The 19,794-nt window shown below is 45.8% G+C and overlaps 2 protein-coding genes and 1 non-coding gene across 3 annotated transcripts; 1 reads left to right on the top strand and 2 right to left on the bottom strand.

Moving 5' to 3' along the window:
- Positions 1-159: 159 nt before the first annotated feature.
- On the bottom strand, positions 160-6,133 carry LOC136515962 (tRNA (mnm(5)s(2)U34)-methyltransferase, chloroplastic-like). Its single transcript, XM_066509399.1, has 6 exons — positions 5,807-6,133; positions 5,490-5,575; positions 1,085-1,280; positions 829-902; positions 560-676; positions 160-283 (listed from the first exon to the last, which is right to left on the bottom strand). Exons 1-6 carry the CDS (start codon positions 6,131-6,133, stop codon positions 160-162), a joined length of 924 nt encoding a protein of 307 aa, XP_066365496.1.
- On the bottom strand, positions 2,617-2,702 carry TRNAM-CAU (transfer RNA methionine (anticodon CAU)). Its single transcript is given in 2 exon segments — positions 2,617-2,652; positions 2,665-2,702. It is a non-coding gene; the product is annotated as a tRNA-Met (tRNA).
- Positions 6,134-7,556: 1,423 nt separating the features above from the next.
- LOC136515963 (auxin-responsive protein SAUR36-like) lies at positions 7,557-7,991 on the top strand. The gene has a single exon (XM_066509400.1). The coding sequence runs from the start codon at positions 7,557-7,559 to the stop codon at positions 7,989-7,991; it is 435 nt and encodes a 144-aa protein (XP_066365497.1).
- Positions 7,992-19,794: the final 11,803 nt, after the last annotated feature.

Raw genomic sequence — 19,794 nt, forward strand, 5'->3', positions numbered from 1 at the left:
ATTAATATACCCCCATGTAGCAGACTTGGCCAAAGTGCAGCCGATGTCAAGGTGAAATTTGAATCCTTAATAAGTCACGGTATTGAGCTCCATCAGCAAGCGTCATCACTAACAAGCCAATGCCCAAAAGTCCCATCATTGTGTCTATCAAAACTGTCATCATTTCTTGTTCAGAAGTATGAGTACTGGAGCAATTGGCCTATTGATCATTTGAAGTTTGCAGGTCGCCCAGGTGTCCACAGGAAGGCTTGATGCAAATGATTCAACAACATCGAGTTCATCCCTAGGGATCAGAAAGAAGAAAATTAATAAGACCACGGCCCACTTTTTAAGTGATATTTGGCCAGAATTCAGTGTTCTGTTAAACAACAAGCTTGTGGTGGCAAGTCAGATCATGCAGAACAAACAGCAAATAGTTGTATTTATTTATTTATATTAAAAAAGAAATGCATTCCTTGTCCAGAATCTATAGTTGTAAGTACACTCATAAATGTTTTCGGTGACAAATAAACGAACAATATTACAGCACATGGGTACAATGTTTGCAATTGGTGTTTACCTTCCACCTGGATGCCCAATGTAGACAAGAACACTTATGAGTCCCCCAGAACTCCTAGGCACTGTGATTACAGTTTTATCTCCTCCTGGAAGGTAGCCCAAGTTGAAAGCAACAAGCCTAGAACGAATGTGCCACAGTGAATCAGCAAGTCTAGGATTGTTACTACTTGAACTGGCATTTCCACTTTTCCAGAAATTGTTTTGTTGACTTATAGTACTAAATGAGTAGAAATTTTCAAATAACAATGAACTTAGGAAGGCCTTGATCACCTGACAGGAGCATCTTTGGGAACAATTTCTTCCATTCTACTATGACATATAGGAAATAGTTTTACTAGTCCCTGCTGCCACATAAAACAAATATAGTCACAAGTTACTATATTAAATATTCAGTGAGAAGATGACAAGTATCCTCTCTCTCTAGATACTAAGGTCAAATCCGAATGCCTTCTTGTTATTTTTAATCATTTTCTTGTTTCCTTCTTCAGGGGAAATTAGGTACAGACTTCATAGTTCAAATCCACACCTGACGTTCATCACCCACGGCCATTTTCAGAAACGAGAAAGTACTCTCAATCGCGGAATCTTGAATGTCCATCCCATAAACACGCCCACGGCCTGTTTCATCGGCCACCATCTTAAGCAGAGCGAGTGTGTCATTGCCATTCCCGCATGTGGCATCAACCACAGTATCCCCTTTTTGAACAACATTTCTCCACACCCTAACCATAAACAAACGCACAAAATTAGCTATCGCCTATCAGAGAAACATGGAAATAGTTCTGCTTACGCATTTCACTTGAGTTACTGTATCTACAAGCAACTGAACAACGATTTACCTCTGCAGCAGCTCAGTAAACATAGGGCTACAATCAGTGGCGAATCCAGGATTTGAACTCAGGGTATGCCGTCCAAAATTTTTCATATATAATTTGGTAAAACCATTTCTCAATTCGGTAATAATTGTAAAATTAAACGTAATTTGATATACACACACTAAATTACATGATAAGTATGAAACTGAAAGACATAAATTTTAATATAAATAGTTCAAACGTCATATTAACAGTCCCAAACATAAACATAAAAGAGAGTATGTAAGAGACTTATCATACTACTTATCTGACTTTTTAAACTGTTTTCTAAGAGATGTGAATGTTTCGATTATATTATCTTTATTCATTTAAAAATGCCTCTTAACAAATTCTCATTTTTGCTTTCACCAAATCATTGTAGAAAATACCCTATCAACAATTGCCGTTGCCTAACAATATCAATAAACGTTATGTTTTTACATAAAATAAAAGAGAAGAGACAAAAGCAGAGATGGAATACCTCGGTAGCAGCAGCGAAGTAGCTGGGGCGGATCCTCAATCTGACCATCTTAATCATGATTAGTGGTGACGTCGTGTCCTCGTAGCCTCGCCTGACCACGTGTACTGCTTCGTTGATCGGAGACGGCGGTGATATGAGACCCAATGGCATTGGATCGATGGACTCCTACCATAAAGTCCCATCGTCTGGGGTCCTTCCAAGTGACATCGTATGGCCGTAGGCCGGCCCGTAGCTGGTATAGGCCATGTCACTGGGTGAGGTCGTGGGCCTCGAAAGTGAAAAGGCCTCACGCCGCACGGCGCGGCCTCAGTTAGTTATTTTGCAAGTTTTTCTGTTTTACTACAAATAAATATACATGTATATATACTCTATACAAGGAAAAGAAGGAAATTTTACATTCTCAATCTTTTACTGTCACTTTGAGAAATCTGTGATACGAAGCCTTTGATAGTTTGATTCTTGCAAGGCAGCAGCAAATCTAGCAGGAGCCTTGGAAATTGATACATGTAGGCAAAATCTGAGCGGGAGGTCTGCCGCCTGCGTGGTGAAAAGAAAAGAAAAAAAATGAGGAGTAATAAGAAAAATGAGGAGTAATAATAATTAAAAAATATTTTTTTTAAAAGGCCAAAGCTCAGAGGTGCTCGTATCATCTGCGAGGATGACAAATCGTGACGACCCATGTGTCAACAGAGCGTTTCGTCACGGCTCCGGCCAAATTAATTTTGGGGTGAGAGAGGCTCGAACTCTCGACCTCAGGAGAACTCAAACAGCTATGAGACCTACGCGCTAGCCAACTGCGCCACCACCCCGTTGTGGTAGCTGTGCAGATGAAATTCTTTAAGGCACACACAAAAGAACACAGCAAGGAGTGAGAGAGAGCGAGAGTTTTTCTGTTGTTTTCACTTTTGTTTCGTTACATTTGATGAAAGTGATCTCCTATTTATAATAAGAACGCTAGTGTGAACACTGTAATTATGCAGTATATGAACAAAGACTCTAAATGGTGAGGAAGAGTCTAAGATTTTACGTGTGCATACACAGTGTTCATATTAGCCTCCTTACTACAAATAGTCATCAAATATGGGACATGTTTGGTTGTTGTCACATTTCGTCACACTTCACCTTAGATAAGTTTAACTAAGTTGATAAGTGTTTGGTTGGCAACTAAACTTAGGCAAGATTTTTTAGACTTCACAATCATAGAGTAAAAAAAAAAAAAAGACAAGATTCTCTTAGACATGACAAAGAGTAGCTCCACTTCTTCTAACCATACTTGCCTAAGGTTAGTTCTGGCAAATTGCAACCGGAAACCAAACAGTCCCGTAATAAAGCGAGCAAGAGTGAAATAAAAAGAAAACCCTCGCTTCGTCTCTCTCTCTCTCTGTTCTTGCCTCTCCGTTCTTGCTGTGTTCTTGTGTGTGTAAAGAACTTAATTTCTTAACCATGGTAACATCAGTTAGGGGGCCAACGAGTGTAAACAAAGAAGAAGAAGAAAGCTTACATTTGCATTAGATGCTAGCACCGACCTCAAGAAAATAACATTTAACAAAGGAGCATCCATGGGTTAGTAAAATTTCACTGAGGCCGATTAAACAAACAAAACAATTTCAACAAAAATTTTAGTCTTCTATTCGGTGAACACCTTGGTGCTAGTTGGTTAACCAAAATTTATTTGGTTTTATCTACGATTAACTGAATTAATCAATTTAATCAAAATTCTTTCTGAATATTGTATTAAACACTAAAATTGTGTCTATTTGCATACTTAAACATATTTCTATGAGACTTTGTTAGAAGTGTTCTTTGTTGCATTTTCTTTTGTTTTATTACATGATGTATTTTCTTGCTAGGTGCTTTCTAATATAATTAAGTTGTTGCATTGTCTTCTGTAAAGGTATATTATCTATTGGTGTTAACTGAAATTGATGTCGGTTGGTTATTAGTTTTTTTACAACAAATTTGGTTAACATTTTGCTAAAATAGAATTCTTGATAATTGATTTAATTGAACCGGTTTCACCACATTAACCGAATGCCCAAGCCTAGGAGAACTGATTTCTGAACATGCTTCACTCCATGGTTTTTGGGCATAACTTTAAATTAACGTCACCTTTCACAATGGTACAACTATATAAGTCATGTCCTAATCTACTCTATCTTATTTTGGCACCACTTCAAGCACAACATTGTAGAGAGCCTAACAAGTATGGCCCCGTTCGCTTGTCTTCAATTTGGCTTGTTCGGCTTGTTTTTTCAGCCGGAACAGTGTTTTTCTCTCACAATAATTCAGCCGGAACAGTGTTTTTCAGCCAGTTTCAGCTAAAGTTCAGACCAGCGAACGGGGCCTATCAAGAGGACCACGTAGGGCCCATGCCTGACAAACCATTAGGCCAAAGCTTCGTGGATACTTTTGTCCGATCTCCGCGCACAATGGTCAATGGTACCTTTTGCGCAGTAACGAGCGGTTTTAACTTTTAGAGCAAGTATAATAAAGTTGCATGAAAAAGTCTGTATGAATTGCCACATAAAATTTGTGCTGAGATGGAGTGAGGACTGAGGAGAGGAGTAAAAAGACAAGTAGATTAAAAACTTTAGCCGTGACACGCTCTCCAGGATATTTTGTGAGAGAATGGGATAGACCTTGCATTAACAGTGTACTCCTACCATGTATCAAGATGTAACTACTATACAAGTGGACTGTTAAATTTATATATAGATGTTACGACACTAGCATATAGCCATCAGCCAGTTAATTTATTAGCTATGCTCTCACCTCTCTCTCTCTTTTGAAGTTATTGCATTTTTCTTTGTTGCATCAAAAACCATAACAGAAACTTTCCTGCATTTTAGTTCCTATAGGATTGCAACTTCCATGCAACGACAATCATGTGCATGAAAAAAAGGGGATACACTCTGGAAGTTACTAGTTCGTTTTTAGATTTGAGCTGGAAGGTCAAGAGTTCAGACGTCCAATAAATCGAAGATACCTGCCTACCTGGATATGAGGTACATGGAACAAAAGAAGTTGGGAGATCAGTGCTCCCCCTGCTCTGCTCTGATCTAAAGCCTAATTGTGATTTTAACCTTGTCTTCTTCAACTTTATGATTTTACCTAAGTTTTTGAATTCGAAGCCACCGTTAGTCCCTGTTTTAGACTATGTTAAATCAGTGCCGAACAAATAAATGAAAGAAAAATAAAAAACAAAAAGAATAAAAGATGATACTAACCCCTGACCTTAACCTAACTCTATTGAATTTAGCTGATGGTTGATTAAGCATGTTCAATTTATTAAACTTTACTTAAATTTCAAATATTTGGAGTTTTCCTATAAAGTTCTTTCAAATTGTTGTTCGAATATTTGATGTCAAAATAGAGGCGAATTTAACGGGAAAACTAGTCATTTTTAGTTGAATTTATAATGTTACATATATCTAAATGAAATAGTGGTAAACTCTGCCTTCGTTGGAAAAAAAACAAAGGCGAAATCACAAAGTTAATAAATGAGGGCAAATCACAATTAGACTTCAAAACAAGGGTGAGAACACATGAGCTCTAGCTAGAGAACTGAGAAACAACCACGGTTAATTTCTTAGTACATCAAAGAACCAGAAGTTGCATCTTTTTCCCCTGAATAATCATCTCCACTCCATTTCCCGTGCTTCTCATATATAATCATAACTATCTACACCATGCAAGCCAAACAAAGTATCAAAGCTAGCTGACATGGTTATAAAAAAGAACTAGCTGACATGCACTATTCTAAATGCTAATCTTCACAACGCTAATAACAGCAGCTTGTTTGGCCAGATCCCATGAATTGCGCTAGGCCATTACCATAGCGGCAAGGCCTCGCCATGGAGCTCAGGAAAGCCGTCTCAACCTCCTTTGAGGCCCCTCTCCTGAGCAAACACACCACATACTCCATCACTGCCGCGTCGCAGGGCAGGGTGATCCTCCTGCCGTCGACTCCGCAGGCGAACCCAAATTCCTCCTGGGACATCCGAAGCAGATCTCCGAAGATGGCCGTGTCAAGGTACGCCAGCGGGACCTCGAACCGCCTGCCGTCAGCCGAGTACACGACGCAATGGCCCTTGCTGACCGACGCCGCCGACGTGCAGCAAGATCCTTCTGTTTCTTCATCCGACGTCGACGGTGGCGCGAGTGTTTTCCTCGCGAGGGCCGCCATTCTTTGCCACTTCTTGGCCATCTGGACTAATCTCTTGGCACTGATTATGGTCATGGCTGCTTCGATTGGAAGTTGAAGGCTCATTTCAAGTGATGCTCAGCAAGGTATGGTGTGATGCTAAGCTTGCAGCTTGCTGATGGAATGATGAAAAAATGATGGCGCTAAGATGATGAATTTATAGGTCGGGACTCCTCTAAATCATTGAGCTGGCATGAGACAAGGTCATAAGCACAGAACATGCCGTGTTGCAAGGAAAAAAAAAGCATACTTTATAAGAGGCATGAGGCATGAGGCATGCCATATGACATGAGGACCACATGTAATTTGGGTCCAATGTGTCAGGACAGGACCTGTCTCTATCTGGTTGGTAACGCATCCATTATTTTTTGGCCAGTTACTATGTCCTGTTCAGCATCTGAATTGGATCAGCATCCAGATTGACATCGGACAGGGTCTGACAGTTGTTCATGCCCATAACACACTGTATCTGGACGACCAGATTAAATGTGTTCACCTTCAGCGGTTCAAAAAGTCTGATCGACAGCTTCATATAGATTTAATTGGCTGTCCATTAGATTACCAGCATCTCATGTGAACTCCATGTCGTTGCTGCTTCTTCAAAGTACTAAGGCATGGCCCTTCAAACCTTAGAGGCTTACAACAGGAGAAGCTATGGTATCAAATTGTCAACTTGCTATTAATACACACTATTGGTCTTCAATTCAAGCAACTTGCTCCTGTAGTCAGAGTGTTACCCGAAATATTACTTGCACTTTTGGAACATATATTGACAGATATATTCAGTTCATGGTCCCTTCTCTGTATTTTCAGTGGCCAGTATCTGGTTTAAGTTCTCAAACCCCTGAGTAGACCCAGCCGGGACTCTGCGTTAAGCAGCATAACACTGGAATCCAGACCAGCATGTACCTTGATGTATCAACTATGGATGCTCAAGGTGAGGCCATCTAGGAAAATGTATCAGAGACATGCTACTCCAGTTGTTTGCAGTATCAGCCAGTAGTGATGCATTACAAGATAGCTAAACCACTCAATATCTGATTGCGCTGATTGCACGACAGCTAGCCAAACTAGTCTGTCCCTCTCACTTCACCTTGATTCCAATTAACATGGGGTCCTCGAGTTACTTCCACGCTAAACCACTCAGCATGGATGCCTAGACGGTGCCCAATCCAAGCAATGAAAGTGCACCACGACTGCCTCCGGCACATGCCAAACACTTGGTCCCATACTCCCATCAAAATCTGACCTAAAGCATACACACATGGCATGTTCGTAGTCTTGTCCCTTGCCAATCATCCCAGCTGACTGGACCCCCTGCTCTTTTCTTCATCTATATATTCATGGTCTAGTGTGTCCTCCAAACACCATCTCTTGCAGCTTCACAAAAAAGCATTGTAAACTCAATCCAAGAGCTCACCAATTTCCAGACCAAGAGAGACGAAAGGAAGAAGTAACCATGGTCAGTGCCAAGATGATGGCTCAACTGGCAAAGAACTGGCAGAGGATGACATCACTTGGAAGGAAGCACCTGACTAGGGGGACGGCAAAGGAATCCGACGAGTGCTGCACCTCTGTGGCGGGCAAGGGCCACTGTGTGGTGTACACAGCCGACGAGAGGCGGTTCGAGGTGCCACTGGCATTCCTTGGAAACAGGGTCTTCGAGGAGCTCCTACGGATGTCCCAGGAGGAGTTTGGCTTCATGAGTGATGGGCGGATCATGCTCCCTTGTGATGCTTCAACCATGGAGTACGCCATGTGCTTGCTCAGAAGAAGTGTCTCTTCAGAGGTAGAGAAGGCATTCCTAAGCACCATGGAGTTGCCATGCATCTATGCAACTTGTGTGGCACCATCTGTAGGAGTTAGTCAGAAGGTTGCTGTTTGCAGCTTCTAAAATGTATGTAAAGTAATACTGGATCATATAGGTTGTAGGGCAAATGCAGAGCCTTTTGATCCTGCAAACACTCAAGGAAGATGGCAACACAGCAAGTCAGAGCCATTGTTCTTGCTATTTGTAAATATGCTTCATTGTGTCAATGACTAATCACATTTTAGGAACTTTATACGAGGCAACATGTTTCTTCAGAAAATTCTTCTCGCCTGAGAACCAAATCTTTACTGCATGTGGCGCGGTGCAAATATTGCCATTTCTCATAGTGTCTGGATTAACATTCCACTGTTCCTCCAGGCCTTGACAATGAATCCATGGTGAACAGGGAAGGATACATCATGGAGTTCAACCAAATATGGAACTGAAACAATATAATTCAACCCTGCACAATTGTAAAATTTCAGTAAATAATCATGTCCATTGTATCCTAAGCCCACAGCTTACGACTGTGGAAATAGTCATGTCTGTTCAAAAAAAAAAAATATTGCATGGAGATTTACATTACTGCAGCGAGAACAGGGATACCAGCCTTGATGGATTTACAACGGAGGTCCGAACTCTCCAGCAAAAACTAGACAATGTAAGCAGAAATTGACTATAGGCCCACTAGACAATGCATGCAGATACCACGAAATGGCCGTCACATGCCATGCTAGAAATATGCAGACCATCAATGGAAACGGAATTATTGAACTGTTGATCAAGTTGCATGATTTGCAGCAATCAAAGCACTGCTCACCAACATCTAAAATCAGTGAATTAATTAAGTTCCCTAACTCTTGAATGGTTGAACCATCCTGCTGTGTCCCCAACTCCCCATTGAGGCATTGATGCTAGGTCTTTAGCTAATCTCAATCACATCAGAGTTTGAGTGAAAGAATTAGTATCACTGATAATTCAGAGATATGGTTGCTTTTGAGCAAGCCCCACCAGCTTATATCCGAACCACGTGACACAGAACTGAGACAGATATAAGAGGTCCATAAAAGCTAGACCCGGTCTGCTTGCACTATGTCTCTGACCAATTTGGCAGCTGTTACTGTAGTTCATATCCGATTGTCCAACCACTATTCCACTGTCTTTGTCGTCACCGTGCAACAACTGATGGCCCAGCAAAGTCCAATCTGAATCTCGATGTCTACCTTTGGAGCCACCAAAGCACGTAGGAAGCTCATGGCCTTGTCCCGAGACCACCACCGCACCAAAGCCCAGGAAGGGCCATTTCTTCACCTATATATCAAAGAACTAGCAAGTAAGACACCATCACAAGTTCACACAACCGAATAGTCACAGAGCATCTCTAAACACCATACCTCTGAACCAAGAAGAACCAACCATGATCCATTCCAGGAGGATTGTTGAATTAGCAAGGAAGTGGCAAAGGGTCAAGACAGCTATTTACATTATAATTCAATGTCTATTTGAACCATGTCATTATTATACGTCTCTAGCGACATTGGGCCCACATTAGGTGTATGTATCTCACAAACTTTGATATGGTCCAAAATACCTCTGTACTCCCCCGTCTATGTCACTTACCAGTTGGCCCATGTGTCATCTCCTTGTTTGACTCTTTGAAAAGCGAGACTTCCATTTTTTTTGGGAGGCAGGGAGTAGATATGAGTTGGAAGGTCAGAATTCAAGCGTCAAGAAGAGCCAAAATTCCAGTCTACAAAGGGCATCTCCAAGAGTCTTTCTTAAAAGTCACTCTCTAAATCGTCAATTAGAGAGCCATTTGAACAAAAAATCTCTCTATATACCTTTTCACCCTCCATCATATTTCGTGAGCACTCTAGAGAGCTAGCCTCGCTCTCTATCTTTGTCTATCGAGAATTCTGGAATACATGATGACTATATTTGGAGATCTAATTAAAAAAAGTTATTGAAGGGTATTTTTTTCACCAAAATCTCTATTTCTATCGATTAGAAGGATATAAATAGGCTCTTGAGAACTGTGAAACAACCTCGGTTAATTTCTTAGTACGTCAGAAAACCAGAAGTTGCAGCTCTGTTCTTTTTCTGAATATAATCATCTCCACTCCATTTCCATGCCTCACTATCTCTCTCATACTCCTATATAATATAATCATCTTCAGTTCTACACTATGCAAGCCAAAACAAAAGTACCAAAGCTAGCTGACATGCACTAATCTAAATGCTAATCTTCAGATCTTTAGTAACAGCAGTTTGTTTGGCCAGATCCCATGAATTGCGCCAAGCCATTTCCATAGCGGCAAGGCCACATCATGGAGCTCAGGAACGCCCTCTCGACCTCCTCCGAGGCCCCTCTCCTGAGCAAACACACTACATACTCCATCACCGCCGCGTCGCAGGGCAGGGTGATCCTCCTGCTGTCTCCGCCGGTGAACCCACACTACTCCTGGGACATCCGAAGGAGTTCTTTGAAGATGGCTGTGGCAAGGTACGCCAGCGGGACCTCAAACCACCCGCTGTCATTCGGTGTAGTTTGTCCTCGTCAGCATGGGCCACCCAGCGTTGCCGACCTCCTTGACCGTTCGGTGAAACACCAGCCCACGGTCGTTCCCGCCGCTGCCTCCTGCGCGGCCGCCGGATGGAGACCAAGACCGCTGGCGCCGCGGCGATCTCGTGTTGTTGCATGAATACCACATCCGAGTCGATTGGACCGTCATGGCGCACCCCGCACGAACGGCATGGTCCTACAAGATCTCCAGCCTAGGATCTTCAACTGGTTGAACAAGTTTGGCAGACGATAGGTCGCGGAGCTTCCTGCGGTGCTCTGGAGCCTGAGGACAACCCTCACCCAGACCACCGGCTACACGCCATTCTTCATGGTCAACGGTTCCGAGGCTATTGTAACAACCCAGAAATCCACACACCAAAAATCATAACTACAAAATTTTTCTTAAAACTCCCATGTGATGATAAGTGACATGGTAGGAGCCAACCCTAAGAGTTGCATTAGGTCTAACCTAACCCCAGTCAACATATAAGCATGGCATATCATTAGATAACTGTGTTTATTAATTTCCAACAAACATAATGTTGCATACATTGTTAAATTCAAAATGTGATTTGAATTTCTATTTGAGTTATGATTGCTAAACAACTCCAATAAAATAATAAATCATAAAGTTATTATTAAAACAAAATTCCCTAAACTCCAATGAACAAGACACCTCAGTTGTGAAATCAAATTTCAAACCAAATTTGAATTCAAACAAATGGAAAAGAAATGAAAAATAGAAAAGGAAGAAGAGAAGAAGGCCTCCCAGCCAGCTGTTCGGCCCAACCCGCACGACCAGCAACCGGCCCAGCCAGCCACCGGCCAGCCCCGCCAACGCGCTGCAGCCAGCCCGCCGCTCGGCTCGCGCGACCCAGCTTGCAGCCCAACGTCGCCCGTCAGCCTCGCTCGCGGTCGCTGCCACCTTGGCCCCGCGTGTCAGCCGCACGTTGCCCATGCCCGTGCGTCTCCCCGTCTCCACTTGCAGCCGCTGCCTGCTGGACCCTGCACATCAGCGCTACTGTGCTTCTTCCCCACGCCGCGCTCAAACCACCACGCGACAGAGCTCCGACAGCAATGGCAGGGTGGGCCAGGGGTCATGCCCGGGGCATGGTCCTGTCTCCCCCTTGCGCCGCGCCCACGCAACCCCGCGCACACCGTTGGATGCAAGCTCGCGCCTCGATCGTCCTTGAATTCCCAACCGCCGATCACCGGGCTCGCCGATCCCCGCTCGGCTATAAGAGCCTCGGTCGAGAGCCCTAGCGCTCGTCCCGTCGCCCGCCGCCACCTCGGTGGCCAACCTCAGCACACCCGAACCAAGAGAGAAGAGGGAGAAGGGGAAGAGGGGGGAAAGGGAAACGCCGAAGCCGCTGTCGGGGAAGGACCGGGAGCACGCCGGAGTTCAGAGCACCGCCACGGGTCGGCACTGCACGGCATCCGGAGCTACACGGCCGCAACTCATCACGGCACCGCTATCCTCTCTTCCACAGCACCCACGGTGAGCCCTCCTTTCGATCCCTTTGCTTGCCGCCGGACTCTGTCACACCGGCCATGGCGCTCCACACCAGGAGCGTGTAGGCCAAGGTCGTCGCCGGCCGCTGGGAACACCCGCACCCACGCACACGTCTGTGACCACGCCGTGACCACCCTGCTGGAGCCCCGTTGATCACCCGCGTGCCTCGCCGTCATCTCCATGGCGCCATGGCCGCCGGGAAATCCCTGCCGGCCACATGGAAACGCCGAAGCCCCACCTTGAGCCCTGGACACTTCACCGTGCCCCCACGGACTCGCAGTAGCCTATACCCGCTCAAGCCGAGCCACCCGGAAGGCCGCACGCGCAACTTCACCGTCGGCAAGCACTGCCGAGCCGCCGCTCGCCGTGGCCAGCACCTTGGAAAGCTCTAGCCGCCACCTTGACCCCTCAGACGCAGTCGCTGTGGCTCGAGGAAGCTTTTCCCCTCCCCAATCAGACACCAGAGCCACCGCGGGGGCTCACCGCAAGCTCGCCGTCGGCCGGAGCACCGCCGCGGTAAGAAATAGGGGAACACCCCCCCTCACCGGCCACCCGTGCATAGACTCGGTGCACGTGAGCCGAGCAAGGAGAAGAGACAGTGGGCTTGGTCCACCATGCGCCCTGCTGTAGGTCCATGGACCATGAGCGCTGGTCCACCGTGAACCACACGGTGTGAGCCACGCTGTGGACGAAGCCTAATAAGGGCCCATGGCCGTGACATGGCAGCATCACAGCGTGCCACGTGTCTGGCCCAGCCCGGCCCATACCGGCCCAACCCGAACCCACCAGAGCCCAGTTCGGACCTAGCCCGTATTGACCGTTGATCGGTCAACGTTGACCGTTGACCTAGCCCCACATGTCAGCGACACAGTGTTGCTGGACCCACACGTCAGATGATGACGTCATGCTGGCGTCGTGATGACGTCACGTGGGACCCACATGTCAAAAGCTAGCACAGCCGAGGTGACGTCATGCTGACGTCACGCTGACATCAGCAGCCCTAGCCCCACACGTCAGTGACCCTGACCGTTGACCAAAGACGTTGACTATTGACTCATCGTTGACTTTGACCGGACCCACCTGTTAGTGACCCAATAGACTTTGGCCCTACCTGTCGGTGTGGACGACGTTGATGACGTCATGCTGACGTCAGCTGGGACCCACCCGTTAGCTCAGAACCGTGATGATGATGTCATGCCGACATTAGCAAGCCACGTGGACCAACCACAGCGTGACACGTGTTAGCCCAGGATTAATTCAGCCTTTTTCATTTTCAAAAATGGAATTAATCTTCGGAAATTCATAACTAATTCATACGACCTCAGAAAAATACGAAACCAGGACCAAAATTCATCTAAAATCGAGCTCTACGCAATGGACCCATGTTTGAGTGCATTTGGCCCTTTTGAAGTTTCATTGCATCTTTGTGCTATTCTATAGACGTCGCTAACGCGACTATAATGCGGTTGTTTGCAGACTCGGAGGAGAACCGGACGAATGAGGATCGTGAGTACCGTGAGGAGTACGGAGACGACTACACTGAAGGTGCCACATCCCACCCAATCTCGTAGCACCTATTACGCATTGCTAATATAGAAATGCTAGCGCTTACTTTATTGTCATGATCATATTATGGTAGGACTTGTATGGTAGTATGTTTTCTTGATGGCCTTTACCTTGACGCAACCTTACCCCTGCTCACCCTACTGTTAGGCTAGTCACACGCTTGCTAATATATTTCATTGCTTACTACTTCTACTACGCTTGCACTATATGGAGGTGTGGTGGAAACTGGTGTTATCTGGACCAGGGGGAGAGTGCTGTGTGTGTGACTTGGGTGCATGGAGGGTGAGGGTTGTGTCAGCCAAGTTGGAGTATACGACAAGCCTGGGGCAAGTCTTTCCGTGGGGTGCTACCTGGGCACCCCTGGAATGGATACCTGTGGTGGGTAAATGTTATATAAGGTGGCCCTGGGTGTGAACTTGTGATGGGAGGAGCCTAGGGTGGAGGTGCTGTGGTGGCACGGTAAATGGAAACCCTGATAAAGACATTCTGGCTTGGTCATCCCTAAGGACTTACTAGTACTCAGATTCACCGGGAAGCCTTACGTACCACTCGCCCTATATGGTGCGAGACGACCGGACTACTTGGTAGGATATTGCCACTACTGCTAGGTTGTTAGCGGATAGTGTAAGGAGGTACGAGGTGCAGAGGATTTCCCCCACACCCTTCCGAGACTTCATGGAGACCTTGTGGACCCGGCTCATGACTCACAGTTTTAGCCACCCCAGACTAGACTTGGGGTGTACCAGGGCTGAATGGTAGAGTGACATTATCATAGGCTAGCAAGCGGCCGGAATCAGCCTAGTTGACGACGGTCAGCGAGGAAGGCGGATCTTGTGGTTATGTAAAACCTCTGCAGAGTGTATGGTTGATTGATCGATACATATGCCAACTAGTCGGCTATGGACCTTTCCTAGGTTTCGCTTAAACTAGATAGTGAGATGAGTCTTTCTTTTCTCCCCCTGGGATGAGTGTTCGGACGTAGCCAGGGGCTACGGGCCTTGAGACAGTGCCGAGAGGGAGTTGGCCTATCGACTGAGCGATGGAATAAGTGTGGTATGGTGATGGTATGGATATGGTGGTATATCGATCCCAGGATCAAAACCTGGCTCTGGAATGGGAATGGGGTGGAATGGGTGAGAATGGTGTTAAAACTTGACCAACCATTATTATGAACTTGATATGCTAATACATAGGAAACCCCAGCTTTATAGGTTCCTTTTGATTATATCCAACTTGCATCCAATTTCCACAAAGCAATGCTCATAAGGGTTGGGAGTGGCCAGTACAAATCATACTGATAAATTTTGGCACACAGGTTTTGCTGTGGAGTATAGCTCCGAGTAGTTTGACGGTTGAGGGGTTCGTTCCTACGCTCGAGTTTGGCGATCTTATCTTCAAGCTGTTCTGAATGAATGCTACTTTTGATTCTGCCAATGCGGCGATGTAATAAATTATGTAATTCCACACTATTTGTACTCTGATATTATCATTGTATGGATGTGATATTCGACTGGAATTTGGGTAATATGATCTACAATGGTCTTATTACACTTCGACTCTGTGGATTTCCCTTCGTAGAAATCGGGGTTGTTTCAGTTGGTATCAGAGCCATACTTGACCATAGGACGAAACCCTTAGAAATGGACGATAGAATAGGATGTGGACAGCCCCTCTTTCGGTTATATACCGACCCTGCATTTACTTTTATGCAAGGCTTATCTATTTATTGACCTACTAACACCTATTCCTTAAAACATGCAGATGGCAACAAACGTCGAATGGCCGCCTCTAGGACCGCTACCACTAGACCACGCCAAGCTTACCTTCGACCTACGTGAGCTTGGGGGTTTTGCACAGACCCTCTGCCGAGTTCTCATCACGTTAGGTGTCCCCGATGAGCTTGTCAAGGTCGCCTGCACCAGGAAGCCAACTCGGGAAGGAGGAATCGAAGGATCGATTGTCACCTCAGTGGAGTTCCCAGCTAGCACCACCTTACCTTCTATCCCAGCTTTCACTGAGTTGACTATAGAGGACATAGTCGAGGAGGGACTGCGAGCTATCTCACACAAGGCACTTCGCAGAGTGATGAGGGACCACTACGAGCACCTGAAGATGACAGAGTTCCGTCTACTTCCCTAGGCCCTCGACCTCAGCCTTACCCCCAGTGAGCAGAGTTTCACAACAGGTAGAGTTATCCTTGCCGAGGAGGATAGATGCCTTCATGTCTTAGCCATTCACCTACTAGAGCAGGATAGGTATGTGACCCAGCTGGAGCAGAGGAGATGTCAGGACTAGGCCCTCCAGTGGGAGTACTAGGAGTGAGACTCGCAGGGAGCACAGGAGCGAGCTAGTCTACTGGAGATAGTTGCCAAGCTGCAGGACGAGCTCAACCGTCATGAGGAGGACCACAGAGCCAAGGTCGCTAACTTACAAGACAAAGCAGCCGACCTAGGCAACAGGAATTGCTACCTCGACAGCAAGGTCTTGGAGTTGCAGAGTGAGTTGGATGACAAGAAGGCTGAGTTCAACCGTAGGGGAGACAGAGAGAGGTCCAAGGGGATTGATATGCTGAAAATCCAATCTCGGAACAAGACCCTGACCCAGGAACTGGAGGAGTTTAGGAAGAAGGACGTTCGCAACCAGGGTCACTTGATCGAGGCACTCAGGCAGACCAAGTACCTATAGGACAAGTGTGAGAGGACCAAGTAGGCTTGGCAGAAGTCTAACAGGAAGCGCCTCAGGGAGATGAAGGGTATGTGGGATCAGCTACCCAAGGAGGTTCGCAGCAAGACAAAGCCTAGGATAGAGGAGTTTGAGTTAGCCCCAACTCGCCTCAACCTAGACGCCTATCCTACCCTACCTAGAGCCAAGCCTACTGAGGAGCTCGCCAAGGCCTTGAAGTACGTGTCCCGACTTCACAAGTCTGACGAGGAGATCGAGATCGAGAACAGTCGTATCCTAGCTGCGGTGTACGAGTTAGAGTAGATGACTCTGCGTGGTCATGAGTCATGTTAGTAGCTTCCGTAAGTTGTACCCCATGATGTACCCCTTATGAGATGTATTATGAGACACTATGAGTAGAACGATTCTCGCACGTCTTCAAGTGTAGCTACTAGAGATGATGCTATGTAATAAAAAAACATGTAATGAATGTTTCAGATCTTATTGCATCATTATGAATCTTATTGCTTCTTTTGTAATGAGTGTTGGATAGCATAAATGTTTTTCTTAAATCGTCAAAATCATGTAATCATATTGAATTATAAGCACTTATGGCACAAGCACTAAACTCTCTATGGTCCGCGTTGCAGATGCCGAACCGCCGTTCTAATCGCCTAATGAATCGAGGACGTGCGCCCACCCCTAAACCAGTTGAACCCAATGGGGGACGTGGTGGCAACAACCGTGGTCGTGGCCATGGCCATGGATGTGGAGGGATACCTTTCCACCTGGAGAATACTCCACCACCTGAGGAGAACATTCCTCCACCACCACCACCGAACCTGGCAGAAGTGATGGCACAACAGACCTAGCTTCTCGTAGCTCTTGTTGAAGGAGCAAACCATCACCAGGGAGGTCAGCAGAACAACTTCCAAAGGAAGCTAGAGGGATTCTTGAAGCTAAGGCCACCTACCTATGATGGCACCAATCCTGACCCACTTGTAGCCGATGACTGGCTCAAGGAAATGGAGAAGAAGCTTGACCTCACTACTTTCACCGATGATGAGTGTGTTGGAGCAGCCGCACACTAGCTCACAGGTGCAGCACGCACCTAGTGGGATAGTTTCAGTGATTCCCATGAGGACCCTGCCACCATCTCATGGGATGAGTTCGCCAAAGCATTTACTGAGTATCACATTCCTAAGGGTATCATGGAGGCCAAAGCCGAGGAGTTCTACAACATCAAGATGGGAAAGGACAAGGTGACTGAGTACACTACTCGTTTCACCAACCTTCTACGCTATGCACCATCCTATGTTGTGAACTCTGAGAAGGAAAAGCTGTACTATTACTGCAAGGGACTTAACCCACACATCAAGCTGAAGTTTGGTGGTATTGAGAGTAACACACTGCGTGCTCTAGTGGATCGCTGCATCTAGATTGAGAAAGACCGTGTTGAAGCTGGAGAAGAGTATAGGGAGAGAAAGCGTAAGCCTGAGGAGTCCTTCCGTGGCCGTAATCGCAAGAGGTTCCATAGAGATGCACCATCCAGGGAACGCTCGCGCCACAACAGGGATGATGACCCTAGATCGAGAAAGGGAAGTGGAGGCTACACCGCCAAATACTCTTGCCCTGCTCAGGATCGTTACACCAGGGACCGTTATGCTCAGGACCGTAACACTCAGGATCATTTCAACCATTCCCGCTCAGCAAATGAATGCCCAGCACAGAACCGCTCCGCACTAGGCACTGGAAACTAGAAGGCACCTACGCCAACCCCTATAGGCGGTGCACCTTTCACCTACTTCGCTTGTGGCCAACTAGGTCACAAAGCCGCTGAATGTCCTCAGAACTCAACTGCTTAGAAGTCTTAGTTCAAGGGATCTGCTAACCATGGACATCTCAACCATCTGGACGCTGAGGAAGCACAGACTACCCCTGACGTTGTGTACGGTTTGCTTTTAGTTAATGGCTATATTGCATCAGTTCTATTTGATTCTGGAGCAACTTGTTCATACATATCATCCAAGTTTACACGAGAGCATGACCTGCCTGTAACCCATGTGAAAAGCCTATCATCACCAGCTCACCTTTAGGAGACCTAAAATGCACCCACATGTGTAAGGGAGTGAGTCTTATCATTGAGGGTCTTACCTTTAAAGCCGACCTAACCCTGTTACCTTCCACAAACCTAGATGTCATCTTAGGCATAGATTGGTTAACCATTCACCGAGGTATCATATCATGTTCACCTAGATATGTCCAAGCGACCCACCCATCAGGCCAAGTCGTTAGATGTGAACCCTAGTCTAGAAAATCCACCTCTATCCTATGTGCCCTTAAAGCAAGTTTAGAATCACAAAAAGAGGAGAAGACAGTTCATGATGTGCCAGTAGTCAGAGACTATCCCGATGTATTCCCTAAAGAATTACCGGGTATGCCACCAGACCGTGATGTCGAGTTCATCATTGATCTATTATCGAGAATGGGACCCATTGCCAAGAGACCCTATCGCATGTCAGTTGATAAACTGACTGAGCTCAAGAAACAGCTTGATGAGCTCATCTCGAAGGGATATATCAGGCCTAGTGCTTCACCCTAGGGATCCCCCATTCTGTTTGTCAAGAAGAAGGATGGTTCAATGAGAATGTGCATTGATTACCGAAACTTGAACGCAGTCACCATCAAGAACAAGTGTCCCCTGCTAAGGATTGATGATCTACTTGATCAGCTTTGAGGTGCAAAGTATTTCTCCAAGATTGATCTCAGATCAGGCTATCATCAGATGAAGATTCGAGAAAGTGATATCTCGAAGACAGCTTTTGTGACTAGGTATGGGCAGTTTGAGTTCACTGTGGTGTCCTTTGGACTCACGAATGCTCCCACATACTTCATGAATATGATGAATAAGGTTTTCATGGATGAACTAGATAAGTTTGTGGTGGTATTCATTGATGACATCCTTGTCTATTCATCCACCGCTGAAGAACACGAACATCATCTGAGAATGGTGCTTGAGAAACTAGCCCAACATCAGCTATATGCAAAGTTCAGCAAATGTGAGTTTTGGCTACAGGAAGTTGCTTTCTTAGGCCATGTATTATCAGCTGAAGGTGTCATAGTTGATCCAGCCAAGATTGAAGCTGTGAAAGAATAGGATCAACCCCACAATGTGACAGAAATTAGAAGTTTTTTGGGATTGGTTGGATATTATCGCCAATTCATTAAGAACTTCTCCAAGATAGCCCGTCCAATGACCAATCTTCTGAAGAAGACCTAGGAGTTTGAATGGACGCCCGAGTGTGAACAAAGCTTCTAGGAATTGAAACAAAAGCTTACCACAACTCTTGTGCTAGCATTGCCTGACATCAGCAAAGATTTTGTGGTCTATTGTGATGCATCTCGTCAAGGACTCGGTTGTGTATTGATGCAAGATGGAAGAGTGATAGCTTATGCTTCTCGACAGTTGAAAGAACACGAGAACCGATACCCTACTCATGATCTTGAGTTAGCAGCAGTGGTGCATGCCTTAAAGATCTAGAGACACTACTTGATAGGCAACAAGTGTGACATCTACATCGATC

Source organism: Miscanthus floridulus, chromosome 17 (assembly GCF_019320115.1).
Source record: "Miscanthus floridulus cultivar M001 chromosome 17, ASM1932011v1, whole genome shotgun sequence".
Lineage (NCBI taxonomy): Eukaryota > Viridiplantae > Streptophyta > Magnoliopsida > Poales > Poaceae > Miscanthus > Miscanthus floridulus.